Source organism: Bactrocera latifrons, unplaced genomic scaffold (genome assembly GCF_001853355.1).
Source record: "Bactrocera latifrons isolate USDA-ARS-PBARC rearing strain unplaced genomic scaffold, ASM185335v1 scaffold_49, whole genome shotgun sequence".
Lineage (NCBI taxonomy): Eukaryota > Metazoa > Arthropoda > Insecta > Diptera > Tephritidae > Bactrocera > Bactrocera latifrons.
In genome coordinates, this window is record NW_017537145.1 from 516,268 (window position 1) to 534,555 (window position 18,288).

General features: G+C 38.9%; 1 protein-coding gene across 1 annotated transcript in view; it reads left to right on the top strand.

Moving 5' to 3' along the window:
* Nucleotides 1-3,134: 3,134 nt before the first annotated feature.
* LOC108973537 (transcription factor hamlet) overlaps nucleotides 3,135-18,288 on the top strand; it is a 34,475-nt gene continuing 19,321 nt past the window's right edge. The window contains exons 1-3 of the mRNA XM_018940880.1: nucleotides 3,135-3,214; nucleotides 5,329-5,470; nucleotides 5,548-5,719. Coding sequence (XP_018796425.1) covers nucleotides 3,135-3,214; nucleotides 5,329-5,470; nucleotides 5,548-5,719 — 394 coding nt within the window. The remainder of the gene's footprint in view (nucleotides 3,215-5,328; nucleotides 5,471-5,547; nucleotides 5,720-18,288) is intronic.

Below are 18,288 nucleotides of genomic sequence, written 5' to 3' on the forward strand. Positions count from 1 at the left end.
ACCAATATACGAGCACTTCGAAGATTCCACATCAACTGAGACCACCAATTTTCTCGACATACAAAAAAATATTTATGTGAATCGTATTTCACTCCAATTACAACACCCTGTATATATTTGTGCACAGTTTAAAGCATTAAAATTGCATGTCTACACAAATATTAAAAGTTGTTTATTGCATTTTAATTATAGTAATTGATGTGTCTGTAAAATAGGCCTATAACAACCGCCAACTCGTAGCTAACTACATAATTTTAGAAAGTACAAATAATTATCTAGTCAGAACCGGATTGCTTCGCTAAGTGAAACGAAAGCAAACTGACAACAAGATTTACGAAATATTTCAATAAACATCAATTATAAAATTTATGGGAAAGTCGTATAAATATTCTCAAGCATAGACGGATATTAGGTTAACCAATGATAGTCGTGAGTATTTACACGAGCTAGACCATACGTTGCACGTACGGCAAACGACAGCTAAAAGTCGCGAGATCAAAAACGTTTGGAAGTACACGGCGGATGAGTGACACACCGAAACACAAACAAGCGTATATGTTTATATGATTTACGTGTATGTGCGGCAAAAGCACGCGAGTGCTGTGGAAATGCTTATAAATATACGAACTTGCACACATGTTTTTATATGAAAATTACATACATTCATTACTTAGAAATCGCTCATATTTTATTCAACGCGGCTGCTCATTTTGTATTCAGCCGGTTGTTGTTATTGTTTATTTTATAATAATATAATATAAACACAGATTCGCCTTAAACTCGTGTGTGCGTTGAAAGATCTTCCGATAATAAATTCCATACATTAATTGATTTTCATAGTTATGCGGTATTGTAAGAGCATTACAGTTGCCATAGTGGCGGCGTGTATTTGTATTATATATAGGCATTAGGGTGAGCAAACATAAAATAGTAAGAAATTTATTTATTTTCAAAGCTATACATATACCATATACGACATTTGGAATTGAAAAGTAGAAATAAAAGCATTTCTTATAGCAGAAAAGACATAAAAAGACCAATAACATGATTTTAATGACCAGATCTAAACAATTTGTTAGGAGCTTGTAGCGTTGTAATGAACAACAGACTATGCCAAATTTCGAGAAGATATCTCGACAACTAAACAAGTTATGTATACAAGAACTTGATTTCGATCAGTCAGTTTGTATGACAGCTATACCCTCGAGTGATCCGATTCAAAAAGACATATTCGAAAAATATAGCATTACCTTGCAAAATAATTCATACCAAATTTCTTGGAGATATCTTCTCAAATAAAATAGTGTTCCATACAAAAACTTGATTGTGATCGGTCGGTTTGTATGACAGCTATATGCTATGGTGATCCGATCTGAGCCTTATCTTCAGAGATTATGGTGTTATCTTGGATAATAATCTGTGTCAAATTTCGTGAAGATATCGCGACAACTAAACAAGTTATGTATTCAAAACTTTATTTTTATCGGTCATATATATTAGAATTTGATATCAATAAGTTTTTTGTCTGTACGAGTATACAGAAATAACCTATAAATGCGTTTCTTTTTGGCTAACCCTATTATACCTACAGATATAAGTATTCATATATTCATATGTATGTGCACCAACACTCATAGTTCAATTCAAACAAAACAAACACATTACTTAACCGCTGGACACCGCAATATTGCGCGCGATTATCGACAAAACCAAAGTCAAAACCAAATGCGAATACGAAAGTGGAAGTGGAAATGGCAGTCCAAAAGGTGGAAATAGTGAATGTAATTTTGCTCTGCATTTGCTCGTAGAAATATTTTTATGTAATTTATTTTTCGCGGTAATGAACTTGAATAGATAATTACATTTTATGAAAGAATATAATTTTCGAGGAATTAAGCGTAATTTATGTTTCCTTAAAAGTATTTATAGAATTCGAAATAATAAATTGTAATTGTTAAAAGGAATTAGTATTTCACCTTTAAATATTTTTGGTAAACGTCATAGTCAAATATGGTTAGAGAACTCTCCCTCCCTCCCCAAATAAAAAGAACATAACAGCCTCGAATGAGAGACCCTAGCGTGGGATTCGTGATGGGAGAGATACTCGGCACCGAGTACTGGCATTCATCCCGGTGAATGAAGGTCTACCCACCATCCGCATCAAAGCAAAGTTCCTCAACATATCGCTGATTTGGGTTCACGCCCTGACGGTGAATCGTGCTTGGTGACTTTAACGACAGAGTGGGCAAAGAAGGTATCATTGGCAGTGCGGTCGGTAAATTCAGCGTTTACGATAAAACATCCCTAAATGTGTTGAGACTCATCTACTTCGCAGTGGCCCGAAATACGATTATCAGTGGTACTAGATTCCAGCATAGAAAAATTCACTGAGCAACCTGGCTGTCTCCGAATCGAAAGGCCGCAAACCAGATCGATCGACTTCTGATAGATGGAAGACACGTCTCCAGTGTTTTAGACGTGAGTACGCCCCGAGATCCTAACATTGCCTCGGACCATTACCTTGTTGCAGCGTAGCTATGCAATCTCCTCTGTGCACGTCAACAAACATAAGGAAGATTCGACGATGAGAAGTTGCAATCACAACAGACGGCCGAACGAGTTTTTGCTCGACTTGCACTCGTGCTCTCAGAAAGCACTTATCACAACATTACAACTGATATAAGGGAACTGTGAGACGACATTTCGAGCTTACGTACAGCTGCAAGTGAACCATTGGTTTTCGGCAAAGGCAAAAGAACAGCTGGTACGATGAGGAGTGCCGTGTCGCAGTGGAGTGCGGGATCGGATAGAAAATATGTGGTGACTAACAGAAGGTCTCAAGACCTAACCAGGATCTTGTAGAATCCCCAGAGGTTATCTATGATTCTAACACCAGGAGATGGTAAACCCGGCCAGAAAGAAGTTCGAATAGCAATTGCTCGTCTGAAGAGCAACAATGTGGCAGTGGCCGAAGGATTACCGCCCAAACTAAAGCCAGACCAGACTCATGCGCGCTGATTGAAATTTAAGTGTGCTTTGCTCAATCCACAAAAGAGAGACCCCACAATCTGCGCCTACTACCATGGTATGAGCATCCTCAACATGAATTTGGTACACTCATAAAACTAGTACAGATGCGTAAACTGACGTTGAGCAATACCACAAGCTCCATCAAGATCGGGAAGGAAATCTCCGTGCCCTTCGTAACCAAATGGTATGGTACTGTCGATATCAGACAACTATAGCATCTAGCTTCAGACTGACCCATCAAAATCATCTCTTTGTGTAGAATTTTTTTTATTAGAAAGGATAGCTTCACGCTACGACTTGAAGGTTATTTATATCAAACAATTGGTTAGAAGAAATAGAAAAGCATTTTCCCATTTTCCGTAGGATTCGGACTCAGTTAATATACATAAAAAATGCAATTGCAAAGCGTATAGGTGCAGCCGAAATTAAGTTTTCTTTCCTGTCTCCTATGATGATCTCTAAGCAGATATTAGCGAAGAACCCATCACACTTATTTTATTTAAGAAAACCTATACATAATATGTATTAGTCATTCAGGGTAGACTTGAAATTTATAGATCACTCTTTTTGTTGGATAATATTTATGTGAAGGTGGAACTTGTCCAAAAACATATAGCTGAAATATCATCATGAAGTGCAAAAACATGAAGCTTCTGAAGTTTTCCTTCGAATGTTAATCGAATTATCGCCTAATCGCAAAATTTAGAAAAGTTTCTAATAATGAAGACTTTGTATATGGCTTTATCTTTACTTCAACTTCAAATTATCTTTTAATTCACACTTAAATTTCATTATGAACGGATGTTCTAACTAGTCATTGTTAATATTTGGAAGCCTCTTTAAGGGGAATTGTAAAGTTCGTGATTTGTCTCAGAAAATTATTGCAATTTTCTAGAATTGTAAACATTATGATTGTTGGCAGTAGTTATTGAGTGACAGATGCATGTAACCCTACATACCATCTATATGTAAAAGTATATCTAACTACATGAATACATATTCCATTGTTCAACTCATAGTCATTTCACAGTCATTATCTGAATGAATTTTTTCTTTCGCAAAATCTGTTGTAATAGTTGTGGCCTTTGCCCTGAATTTTTTCATATTAGAATGAATTCGAAGGTATGAACACAAAATACGTCATAAGTGTTTTTAAGCACTTTTGAGTGTTCGCTTACTACTTTATATAATATCATATATAATATCAACACAACAGGAAAATATTTACGTCTAAACATGAAATCGACTAAAGATGAATGGAACGCTTGGAAAAAAGTATTTATTGCATTGTATATTGTAAACAAGAAAAATATGTTAACTCGTTTCTTGAAATTTCGCATGGCTAATGAATTCATTTGTCTGCTAACTTGTGAAGAAAAAATTATAAATTGCTTTTAATTCCTACAAAATACAATAAAAAAGGTAAATATGGTAGTAAATAGGTAAGAAAACTGCGATTAGTAATATATTATACAATGAAGTTAACTGAATACTCGTATGAGTTCAAGTCTTATAAATAGCAATGCTGAATATGTATTGCTGATAATCCCAAAAGTTTATGAGCGTTGGTTCTTGATATTCTTTTGAATAATATTTTACTATTAATACATTTTTTGCTGTAAATAAAATAATTTAATTTAATTTTTTAATTATTATGTTTGAAGTTCTCTGGTTGAATGTGTTGTACTTGCTTGCTAAAGCAATTAATTACTCACCACTGTGCTAATTTACTTACCACATTTGCTGTTTGGTGCACACACATTCAAACTTAACTTGGTATAACACTTTCGTTGCTAGCTACGGCACGGCAGATGGCGCTCGCAATTGCTCTAGATTGTTTTATCTAATGTAAATACATACATTTGTACAATGTATATGTGAAGCATGGTGTGTTGAAGTTTTTCTTGAAAAAAATATTATAAAGTTCAATAAAAATGAAAAACTACAATTGAAAAGAAAAATTAAGTAAAATGAAAAAGGAGAGAAAAAGCGTTAATTTCGATTGGCAGCTGTATGCTATATGAATTCTGAATTTTTATTGTGTTGTATTTGACAACAATTTTAGTAAAATTTCGTGAAGAAATCTGGTCAAATAAAAAAATTTTTCATATAAGTTCCTGATTCTCAACACTCAATTTGTATGTCAGCAATCTTCAAATATCAAAATAACCCCTATATCAGCATTATAAACCCACATTATCGTTTAACATTGTATAGTCGCTACATTTCCATGCTTCGTTACAATAATACTTACTTACATACCTTTATAAGCCTAATCACACTTGAAACTAAATGCAGCTTTTTGCAACAGGTCATTGCAGGTCCACATTTCCGCGGCTGGTTGGAACCGTCACAAGATGTTGCGACGTGGCTGCGCAAAATACGCACTGTCGACAATGATGGAGAGGCTAATCTGAAGAACTTCCTGGTGACAGGATATGTGAGTGCAATGCATATTCTTACAAACAACAAATACACATTTAACTTTCTTCTAAATAACACGTTGATTTTGCACAGCTTTGGTATGAAACAAATCGTGATATAAATGCCGGCGAGGAAATCACCATCGATGGACGGCCGCGCACACCCATACACCTAAACGATGGCTTCGCCAATGGCGCCGATGCGGGCACGTTAAACRCGACGAGCGGGTCCCTGCAAGGCGATGATAAGAGCGAACGTGATAATGGTGAGTAAAGAACGCTTCTATTGATAAACTAATCACACAGAGAGGAGACACACCACAAATACACACTGATGTGTTGCACGAATAGTTAGGTTCATGTCTGCCAACTAAATTCGTTACTTTTTAACGCATTTGTACATTTATCTGCCATTTATTTGACTTCGATGTCGCTGTCAAGCTTATCGCGATGCTGCAGCGGCTGATCCGCTGGAACGGGAAAATGAGCAGCTGTGCAACCACAACGGCGGCCAATTGAAAAATGATGCATTCTTTGTATGCGTTGTTCTTGTTGTTGTTGTTGGTGGTGGTGCTGCTGTGCAAGGGCAATGTTTGTGCTTAGCAAATATGATTGGCGATTAGTGAGCGCAAACATGCAATTGATAACGCGCGCAGCGGCAATACGCGTGACTTGCCACATGGCACGCGTGTTGCTGTTGTTGCCTACAACGGCGAACATGTGCACATAAGCACACATGTTGTGCATGTGAATATATACTGGATGCTGCAATTACTTGCAACATTATTCACACTTTGTGCAATCACACAATTGCGCATGTCCTGTGGCAGGAGCTGCCAGCTTTAGGTTTGATCCTCGCAGACTTTTGATTGCCGCATTACAAGGCAGAGTTGACAATGCGCTTGCGAGGGCGCCAGTGGAAGGGTTTGTCAAATGCTTGACACTGCTACTGTTGTTACCACTGCGATAAGCATCAAATATACAGTTATACATACATGCTTCAGTAGCAACAACATAATACAAATTTAAAGCCAAGAACAATAAATGAAATATTAATAACATTGTGAGAATAATTATGAGACATGGCGTTTATTGTTTGCGGGGATTTCAATTTAAATTTACACTCTCCTCCTCACACCCTTTACGCGCTTCACTGCGCGCCCTGCGCATGCGCACAATACGAGATTCATTGCTGGCGCGCATTATGAGGCGACCGCATATGTTTTCGTTTGTTATTAAAATGCTTGATAATTCCATTAAGCCAGTGCAACAAAAAAAAAAAAAAAAAAAAAAAAAAAACATTAATATCAAGTTAAACAACCACCATTGGTGCCACATTGCAGCATCAGCGCAATCAGTTTGACTGCCGCGCACTTTCAGGCGCACAGGCCAGTCGGACTGGCTTGTGTGGTGATCAGGCGTTCAGCCGTGCACAGCAGTGTTGACAGCGCATGACACAGCCACATACGTAAGATCGGTGTAACGCGTGACTGTAATTGGCGGCCAGGCGTCGACAATGTCGCCTCATCAGTGGCCTCATCAAGGCAAATACGCTCACAATATGGCATATGCTCAATTTAATCGTGATCCGCGTATTCGGCGCATTCATAATTTATATTTGCATTTGAGATTCATCGCTGATAAGTATTTTTGTTTGATGTATATTATATAAAAAATACCCTTCTTCCTAAAATAAGCTGCTCACTTGAAGCTACTAGATATACACATATATGTAGGTATGTACAATGACGTATGATCGACAAAAATCGAAAAGTTAAAAAATTGGTCATTATTGGTCCGTCAAAAATCAATTTTTGCTCAGACAAATATTTATACTTATACTTATACTATAATAAAAGAATATAACAACCATAAAACCTGTTGAGGAAGGTTAGGTTAGTTAAATAGGCTGTTTTTCGTGAGGCGTCGAATAATTTTACTTGAACAGTTAGAGTCATTTGCCCGTTATAATTGTACCTAGAACTTATCGGTATAGATTAAAAAGATCGTCGCACATCTACAAACCGCCTAAATTCATTGAGAGGGCTAATATCTACTTCAGCCAGCCTATTAGATATATATTTGGTAAGTCGGCGTCGATTCTGGATAAGTAGGAGTTTAACCTGTACCAGCATCCAGAACGAAGTTGTGCAAGGGTCACGTACATTCTCGCGACAACTCGAGCTCATCGTCTGCAATGGATGCTAGTTCGACCCGCAGTACACCATTCACGGAGGTGTCGGTGAAGGTGCTTTAAGGCTCCAATGTGAATGGCGGTCAGTGAATGTCTGAACTTAATTGCATCCGAAGTCTGGTCGGCGTGTAGTGTTATGTCTTCAACGTAGTTGAGGCTGGGCCTCTTTAAGCTCTTAGGAGATGATTCCATTTCAAGTAAATTACTGCAGGTATGGTTCCTATGAAAATAACTACGTAACTGGAAGCATATAGGCCTCATTGTCTATTTGTCCAATAGATGACATCCCATTATAATCCGAGGTTAATCCGAATTTAGATGTCTAAAGTTGCCTCGTCTGCGTTTCACTGCATCCAGGCGAAAATATTGGTGCGACGTAGTTAAAGGAGGCCAATTGCTTTGTATGTTGCCAACAACGTTTCTTGGACTTTTACTCTTGTGCTGCCGGCTAGCGACTTGAGGATTTTGTTGTGGCTCTGTTCTTTGGCATCACAAYCGTGATGTGTTAGGAGTGAAGTGAACAAGTGCTGGATCTTGACCAACGCTTACAGCTCAAAAGTCAAGAAGACAGGGAACACCTGCTTGCTTGTCTGTATGCTGTGAGATATCGACTTCTTTTTTCATAGTATATGGAAAAAGAATTTTCTGATTAATTATCTTAAAGCCAGCTCTTGTGAAGTTGTGAGATCCTTTTTGGCGCAGAGTACAAYGTCGGATATCTACTAAACTACTTGCCWTTAGCAAAGTTGATTTTTCCGGAATCGTAAGTTTCTTACCGGATGCTGTACAATTGCCATTCATGCGGTAAGGCAAATTTTCTTTTCGGACTAATGTTGTCTAAGTTGTATGGGTGATGGAAGTTGGAAACATTCAGGCACTTCTGTCTCCATTGTACAGCCTTTGAAAGACCGAGGTTGAAACATCTCGGTAGYCTTATSTTCAGCGAACCAGAAGTCATAGCAGAAAYGGGCATTAACCGTCTCAAGAAGTTTGTGATAGGCTCAAMGCGCTTTGTCGATTTGTAAGGATCTTATGACTTGTTATAAAGGTGTTTTAAGTACCACAACGGACTGGCGTTCTCAGCTGCTCAAGTGAAATACCTGTCCTGATCGAATTCCTAACCTTACCCTATCCAACCTAGCTTTCTTAACTAAAGTGGCGAAAGATRCAAAGAATCGAAATTCTCCATCATAACGATAACCCACATTAAATGGTTTGCTAGATGTATKTGAGGAAGATAGAAAKATAGAAATAAAGAARATTGGTTTTACTATTCAAAATCTTSAAATTTTTGTTGACACGATTTTGTTTGTGTATATAGTATAAAAAAGGTTGGCACTATCTCTCTTTGCTTGAAGTACTATATACATATTTGGCCTTGGTGAGCCCACTGTGCGCCACCTACAAAACCATTATGACTAGTCAGTTCAGTAGCTGTTGGCTATCATCACTAGGCAGTGGCATTATTCGACAGCTTAACTTCGGTGATTACACGAGCCTATTCACACATGCAACACATCACAAACATATGACAAAACAGCCTTCAGCAGACGCAGGATATATTTGCTCATTTTATATTTTCAGTATTTTATTAGTTTTTGTGCAACAATTCGACTTAACAGCGGTTGTTTTTGCTTCACATGGTTATTAAATGTACACATTGAGGTAGCGCTGACTTGTCGTGTGGCCGTTTGACAGTCACAGCACAAACGCCAATCAGCGCGGCAATCGCAGCCAATGCGGTGGTGGTGGCTGCGTTGTGGCGGCGCATGCGTGACGCGGTTAATTACAAATATGTGGGATTCATGCAGCCAAATTGAACGCGCCACAATCAAAGCCACTGCCTGGCTATATGCATCTGTGCGTGTGTGTGTTTGTGTCGTGTAACGCGTGTGATTGCGATTGCGATCTGTTGATTTGGCCGCTGATCGCTCGTTTGCCGACGCTTGTGCGTTAGTTGGCGCGCTTATCCTGACGGCATGATAGGCGCTTAAGGCGCTTGTAAGCGACCGTTTGACACGCAACGCCCAACAGCTCAGGATTAATTTCAATRAAATTGCGCACATTTATATTGTGCATTTCGCTGCTTCATTTCTATGTAAATTAATAATGCAAACATTAACATACATGCACACATGCRTAACGGCACGGTATATCACCTTGACGGCAAGGTTTTACTTTTGTAACCGTTTTCGCGCGAGAAWTTCCCAACATTTAGCCGCGCACCTGTCCGACAGCGGTGACTTACTGGCCGCTGCCTCGCCGCCAAACMTTCTACAACGGACTTTATTAACTTTCCGGTGTTTCACGTGAAAATTCTTAACGTATTTTAATACAWTTTTAAGTATGTGTGTGYATGTATGTGTCTACTTATTACTTCRTTTCGTGCTCTGTAATGACATTCAGCGAKTCTTCGTTCGTGTTCCGGTGCACTGCGCACGCACTGCACACCCCTTCTTGCAAGGACTTCGCGCCAGAAGGACATCTGGTTAGAACCCTTGAGGCATGCTCGCTCGCTTGTTGGCTCACGGTAGCGGTCATGTTGTGAATGTGCGTTTTYCAGAGTTAATTTGATTCACAAAATTTTGAATTTATTTAAAGAAAATTCGTTAGAAATGTCATGTGGCTTACCTATATGTGTGCTTTGCCGGTGTTTCCGCATTCGAGGAAAAAACTTTGTTCAAGGCCAGCGTGCAAGTTGTGAACATAGCTAAGCATKAGGCGACCCTAGCATCTTAATTTAATCTTAGATTCTTTAATTTTCTGTCATTATTTGCTTTTRAAGGATGATCCGTTTCGAGGTTCCTTACTYTTTTAAAGARAAAACACAGAAACTTAATAAAATGTCGCCCGTAGAAGCTATTTCGCTTGGGAAAGTCGAGCGCCTTCAGTTCTTTTACAAGTTGTATTGTGTACGCTTTCAATTTAAGCTCTTGATGTAAAATGCAGCAAGTCGTTCCATGCGTCAGTCCGAGTTGTTGCGAACGGCGCCGAAACGACTCTCCCCAGCCTTCTTGTGCAGTCTCAGACACATCTGATATATTTTACTGACATTTGGCTGATTACTTTAATAAAGTTTAGCTATCAATTTAAGAYATAGTAGTTTCAAATTTTCCTGTCATTTTTTAACAAGTTGGACCTAGATATGATTGGTGTATCACACCAAGCCACAGCAAAATCGCTGCAGATCATATAGTTTATGAAATTGCATAAAAAGGTACCCTAAGTTTCGAAATTAGTAGCATAGACACATGCTGGAGTTCCATTGCTTTCTTGTGTTGTTTTTTTTTTTTTTTTTTAATTTTTTGCTTTAAAGCTTGGATGTGTCTGGCGGTCGTTGATCAACTAAAAGTCCCCGCGCAGTCCCAAAATTTGTACAGGCGTGAGGCAGGAGTATCCTGGCTTTATAAAGGACTCTGCTTACCAGTCAAAAGGCGACTTTAGCTATAGCGCAATCTAATCTCGCCAGGCTTTTAAATACCAATATTGCATATTTAAAGTCTTAAAAGAAGTACAGTGCAGCTCTGATAAAAGTGTTAACACATTCCACACTTTAACATACGTAAGGCTACATTAGACACGTCAGATAGACTGCAGACGTGATTCTATCACTGCATTTCTAGCTTTTGGAAATCGTTCATTTCATGAATTATCGTTGTGGTTTAGAGTTGGAAAATGTCGCATAACTAATTTARAGGAATGCTCCCGAGTTTAACATTGTTCTTGAACCCACTAATATTTCTTTTATTGCCCATTGCTCAGTTCGTTCAATTATCGGAAACTCGCTTAATAGACTAGACCAGTCTGGAGCCCTAAAAAGTGCATATCTTTGACAATTTGTTCTGGGAGTAGAGATTTACTTTATTCATGCTTTATCAAATATGCATACTGGCCTATACATTTTTTGATACAAAATGGCGATTATTGCGTCAATATGCACTTTGCAGACGAAGGTCATTCTTGGAACTCATAATATTTGACACAAAATAAAAAACAGGATCTTAGTCTACATGTGACGCTTCCATATTTTYTATACTCTCGCAACAAAGTTSCTRAGGAGAGTATTATAGTTTTGTTCACATAACGGTTKTTTGTAAGTCCTAAAACTAAAACAGTCAGATATAGGGTTATATATACCAAAGTGATCAGGGTGACGAGTAGAGTTGAATTCCGGATGTCTGTCTGTCCGTCCGTCCGTCTGTCTGTCCGTGCAAGCTGTAACTTGAGTAAAAATTGAGATATCATGATGAAACTTGGTACACGTAKTTCTTGGCTCCATAAGAAGGTTAAGTTCGAAGATGGGCAATGAAAACCGAAAACTTATAAAGTGTCATAACTATGCCATAAATTAAGATACTAAAGTGAAGTTTGGCACAAAGGATCGCGTTAGGGAGGGGCATATTTGGACGTATTTTTCTTGGAAAAGTGGGCGTGGCCCCGCYCCCTACTAAGTTTTTTGTACATCTCTCGGAAACTACTATAGCTATATCAACCAAACTGTATAGAGTCGTTTCTTTTAGGCATTTCCATATACAGTTCTAAAATGGAAGAAATCGGATAATAAGCACGCCCACCTCCCATACAAAGGTTATGTTGAAAATCACTAAAAGTGTGTTAACCGACTAACCAAAAAGGTCGTTAAATTTTACGAAAGAAAAGGTAGAAGGAAGCTGCATCCAGGTTTTTTTTTAAATTGAAAATAGGCGTGGCGTCGCCCACTTATGGACCGAAAACCATATCTCAGGAAGTACTCTACCGATTTCAATGAAAGTCGGTATATAATACTTTCCTAAGACCCTGATGACATGTACGAAATATGGGTGAAATCGGTTCACAACCACGCCTTCTTCCAATGTAACGCTATTTTGAATTCCATCTGATGCCTTCTCTATATAATATATCCATTAGGAGCCAATGATGATAGCGGAATAAAACTTTACACAAATACGGTATTTGAGCTGAGGTATCCCTTGCGGAAAAATTGTCGTGATCGGCCTATAACTTTTCAATGCAATTAAAGTAAATGAAAATACAATACAATACTCAAAGTACACAAATTGATCTAATCTAATTAATTTTACCGCAAAATAAAAAAATATATAAATGACGGATAATGGAATCTCGATTATCACTTTACCATGCGAGAGTATAAAATGTTCGGTGACATCCGAACTTCGCCCTTCCTTACTTGTTTTTTATTTATTTTTATACCCTGAATAGAATATATTAAGTTTTTCAGGAAGTTTGTAACTCCTGACTAAACGTCGGAGAACTTTTCAAGTATATAAATATGTAAATTATCAGAACGACGAGCTGGATCGATGCAGCCACGTCCGTCTGWCTGTATACACTCGTGCTAGTCCCTCAGCTTTTCTGATATMKATCTGAAATTTTAAGCATATCCTTTSCTCTTCAAGAAGCTGCTTATTTGTCGGAACCGTCGTAATCRAATCAATATATCAYATAGTTGCCATACAAGCTGCCATTTAAGGATCTTGCAAGCGATCTTTTGTATTTATAAAGGGTATTTAAAATAAGKTTTAATGCAATTAATCGGTTAAAATTAAAGAAATTAAATTAATAAAAATTCTTTAAAAAGTTATGAGTGGAAACCAATCAATCGATAACTCGATTGTAAAAAGATATAAGCATTTATAYGTATTTCATATGCAGTCTTTTTTTTTCTGCGATGAGGTAATTCAATTAAGTGGAAAAATTCTATAAGTCAAATAAACTAGATCACCTACAAATCGAAACACGGAACTGTTTMTGGGAATTGCCAACAAAAGCTTACTCAACGCTTGTCACTGTGGCCAGCTGTTTTGCATAAATGCGGTTGGGAATCCCATTTCAAGAGAAAAGTCAGTACGCCGATGAACACAGCGCACATTTTAGTTGCGCTCATCCTTCTAATGACGGCAGAGAAAGAATTCACCGGAATACATCCGTTAGCTAACAAAGCGGAAAATTAATCGCATTGCACAATTTTGCACAATGTCATTGTGCTAAGACATTTCGCATAAAAATAAGGCATTACTTGCATTAAAATTCAATTAACGTGTCACAGCGGAGCGTTGGGCTCAATTCGCGCTGACTAAGTTGAGCGATATCCGCTTCGCGTTACGCCTTCGCATGCAAAGTCGTACATAGATGTTTAAAGTTAACCCTTTTGCGCATGCGGATGCGCTCACGCTTACTTACAAACAAACACAAACAACAGTGAGTAGGCGCCCAGCTATTGAAGCGTAGAATCAATCATTTGCTGTCACTTGCTGGCAACCGTTAACAGAATTGACAACTGCAGCAGTTTAGGCAACATTGGCATTGAATTCGAAATTGATTTTTCGAGAATTTGAAATTGAGCAGCGCGCGCCAGCGCTTGTTGTTGCTGCAGTAGAAGATGAAGTTGCAATGGACACGCGAATACCGCGATGCTGACTGTCAGACAATAGCTGCGAGCATGAAAAGCTTCCCACCGCCGCGGACTGCCTGCTGTAATGACAACGAATTTGCGCGACAATTGCCCAACTGCACACAAACAACAATGCATAAGTTACAAATACAAAATGCGCTGCGCTAATCAAGGTTGCTGCGTAACTCTTTCGTGAAACTCTAACGCAGTGAGGCGTACAGGAGTGTGTGTGTTTGTGTGTTAATGTGCGCGCATGCGGTTCTCCGCGCCTGATTTGGACACTCAATTTCTAATCAATGTGCCATCAATCGTCACGCCGCCGATTGTCATCATTTATCACGGCACCTTGGCTTGATTGGCAGCGCCACATTGACTGCGGCACACGCGCCCAGCACGTACCAACCTCTAATTCAGTATTGCAGCGCTGCTGTGTCCATTGTTGTTGCGGTTGTTGTTATTTTAGTGTATGTGGCGGCGAACAATGAATCAATGATGATCTTAATTTGTGCGCTGATGCTACGATTAGGCAACATTAACTTGACTTCAGACTCAAATGCACATGCGTGCAACTCCCAAAGGATTGAATGAGGGATGGCACTCGCTATTTATCTGCTGTCACATATCGGAAATGAGTGATTGGGCATGAGAAACCCCAATAAAAAAGTGTGAACAAAAGTCACGTGATTAATTGTGCAACGAGATATAACTTTATAACTTTCTCTTTAATAGAAGGATTGCAGAATTATGAATATGTTGTATGTCATTTGATAAAACTATTATTTTCATTGGAAAATTTTTCGAGTTAGTTGAAGTTAGTATAGAAGCATTGTTTCTTCCACTCTTCTAGACGCCAGGAATTGGATTCTATCAGAAAATCTAACGAATATGGTGATATAAGGATAATCGGATAGTTTTAAGTCTCAATAATTTTTAAAACAGGAAGGACTTAGCTTGGGTCCTATCCTATAATTGTTGTCGTCTCAACAAATGTAGTCCTTAGGAGAAGACACACCACTGGCTCTCTTTCCAAGAACGAAGAAGTTTGAAGTTACTCTCCGCAGTAAGGTGGAATGGAGTGATTCAACGCTCGACTTACTACTGCGAGGCAGCACTATCCAGTGGTACACTGACGGCTCGAAAACATGAGAAGGCATTGGAACAGGTAATGCGGGACCGCATAGCAAGCTTCCCATACCAATAGGATGTTTTCCGAGCATCTACTAAGCAGAAGTCTATGCAGTGTGCAGAAATCAATCTCGAACGCAACAATCGTAACCAGCGTATAGCTATACTCGGCAATAGTCAAAGGCACTAAAAACGATCTCAGCTTATGAAGTCAAATCGCTATTAGTGGACAAGTGTATAGAAGCCTGAACCGCCCATTAGTTTGCAACCGTGTACACCTGGTCTGGGTGCCGGGGCATAAAAGGGTAGCCGGCAATGAGAGCCGATGAACTAGCGGCTTTCAGGATGATGGGGCATTGCGGTAGGATCCCAAACCACTAAAAAGTTGCTGCGTACGGAGGAGAGAGTGGGTAGAGAATGGCACTGGCAACAGGCAACAAGAATACGCCACGCCAAATTACTATTAGGAGGTTACAGTTTAGCAAAGGTTTAGAGATAAGATTAGATCTCCGCCGAGACAAATTCGGACTCTTTGTCGCGCTGAGCACTGCAGGCTCAAGAAACACTTGTCCAACCTGGGCATAGTTTCTTGCCGAACTAACGGTTTTGTGACATGGAACCGGGAACTCCAGGACATCTGGCAATGAGATAATGCCAATAAATTAATTGTTTCGTTGGCAGTATGGCAACAAAAGGTCGTCCGCAAGAACATCCTCCAATTTAGAATGAAAAAGTTCTTAATAATGGATCGGTAGTCTTTATATTGACTGTAACATTATGGTCGGCTTCATTTTTGTAGAAATACGTAGCAAGAATGATTTTTCTGAAGATGTAAGGACATCAAGAACAAGCCCTCGTTGTGCTTTTGGGTTATCACTACTCTAAATATGACAATTTTGTTTATTAACGTATCCATTCAAACAAAAGAGATTTAGACTTACTATCACGTATTAAAAAGAAATGTTTGAATGTTCTCATGCAGCCATATGGCACAACCATGATATATATCTTCGCCAAATTTGAATATTCCTTTTCAGTTACGTGAAGTTCCCACAAGCGACGCTAACTATTCTAATTGACTTTATCATAATTATGTTTGTTTTTGTTTTTTCTTCAACAACTTGTGAACGTAAGAACATCTTATCATATCCTCATCATTATACCTTCCTCTTCTCGGAGACCATTTAGTACTTGGGCAGTTTAATCGTGAGAACTCCACATGCTTTGTGACTTATGGCTTATTTTCTTACACAAATATTGCACCCCGTCCCTTAGACAACAAGAACATCCCTTGCTGGACGGTCTCATGCTCGGCGCACCATGACCGAGTCATCATTTAGATCAATTGTAGCGCTTAAAATTTGACTTTTGACCCTACTTGCGGTATTGTCAAAACGCGCTACGCTGCCGCAAACACAACCCCCAACCACTCAAAATCATACGAGTGTGTATGTGTGTGTGTCGGCAAGGCAACACCTGTGCTGAAGCGCTACCGCAAAAGACAAAGGTGCTATATGACTTTTCGGAACGCAATCTAGCGGAACAGTGGTGGTTGACTTGGCCTGGCTTGCCTTGGCTTGACGTCTTGTCCGCKTAAGTGTTTCGGCGTTTCGTGGCATGCAACAATCTGCAAGCGTACCCCCCACACACGCAGCGGAACTGRACGACCTGCTGCCTGAATTATGCATAATTGTGCTCAGCTGAGTTGAGCGTTGTTGAGTTGAGTTGTATAGGCTGGAACGGGTTGTTGAGTCAGCTTTCGAAGGGATGTTTCGTGACAGCTCACCTGCAGGACTACACCTGTGTAGTTGTTGTGCATGCGGACCTGTGCAACCTGTGTTGCAGTCCTTCATAAGTGACAAGCACTGCACAATTAAGTATCCTGACAATCCCAACTTAATCGAGTCACCTTGGTTCGTGCATACCCGTTTGTATTGACTTATCCAACTGACTTGCTGAACTAAGGTTTTGACCAATGCTTGTCTGGGGCACACACATATGATTGAATTGAATGCATTTTAACAACACTTGCTGATCTTTTGATAGCCGTTAGGTCCCTTTGGGATCAAGTAGAGCAGTGCCCACACTTCGACCTCTGCGCTCTGCAATTGTTGTTTTCGTGCACGCCACCAAATGAGTTCGTCCATAACAGCAACAACAATGTTTGCTTGTGTTTGTGTCCTGTATTCTATTTTATTTTTATCGAGTGTTGCTGTTGTTGTTTTTGGAACGGCGGTCAAGTGTCAGCACACTTGCCCACATTTGAAGTGGAATTGAGTGTAAACCAGGTAGCGTCGCGGCCGCAGGGGTGGTTTATTCGGACCAATTATCTATTCACTTTTCTGACTTAAATGTACTACTAACTATTATTAATGTCGTTGTTGTTGTTGTTGCGTTTATTGTGTGCCATATGAGTGCACACGATTCATCATTTACATATACTCATGTCCGCACACACACACACATGACACTGCTCGCATTCACTTTCGTCGCGGAGCGCGAGTCCTGTGTGAGTCCTTCCGGTCCGTCCACGTTTTTTGGACTAAAGAGTCAATTGCGCGGCCGTAAATGGCACACTTGTTCCTCAAAGCGTCTAGTGAGCGGTTGTGTCCATCTCGAAAATCTTCTGTAAAAGTGTATAAAAAAGTGGAAAGTTCAATAATTTTGTGTTTCTATTTTTTTCCTAATCGTGAAGTTTGTTGAAACTGTGTGCCTTAATTTGAAGTGAAATTTTTAAGGTTTGTGCTTTATAAGTAGATTATGCTTGTATTATGTAATATGTGTACAATAATTGATAAAAAGTGGAAGGCCTATTTAGGGATTACTGGAAAAAAATATTAAAAACTTTAAAATTTCGCTATAAAATATTTTCAACGATTTTCCTTAGTGAAAGGATTAAAACGGAAATATCGCAGTTAAAAAAAATTTTGGTATAAATAAATTTTTGTTTCTTTTTTTTGCGGAAAGTCGGATTTTTTTTTTAAATAACTAAAGTTTTTTTTAAATTAATGTATATTTTAGTATTAGAAAGCGTTACTGAATTGTTAAAATTTTGATCAAAAAAATTCAGAAAAAATTTCAAAATTTCCCAAAAAAAGAATATT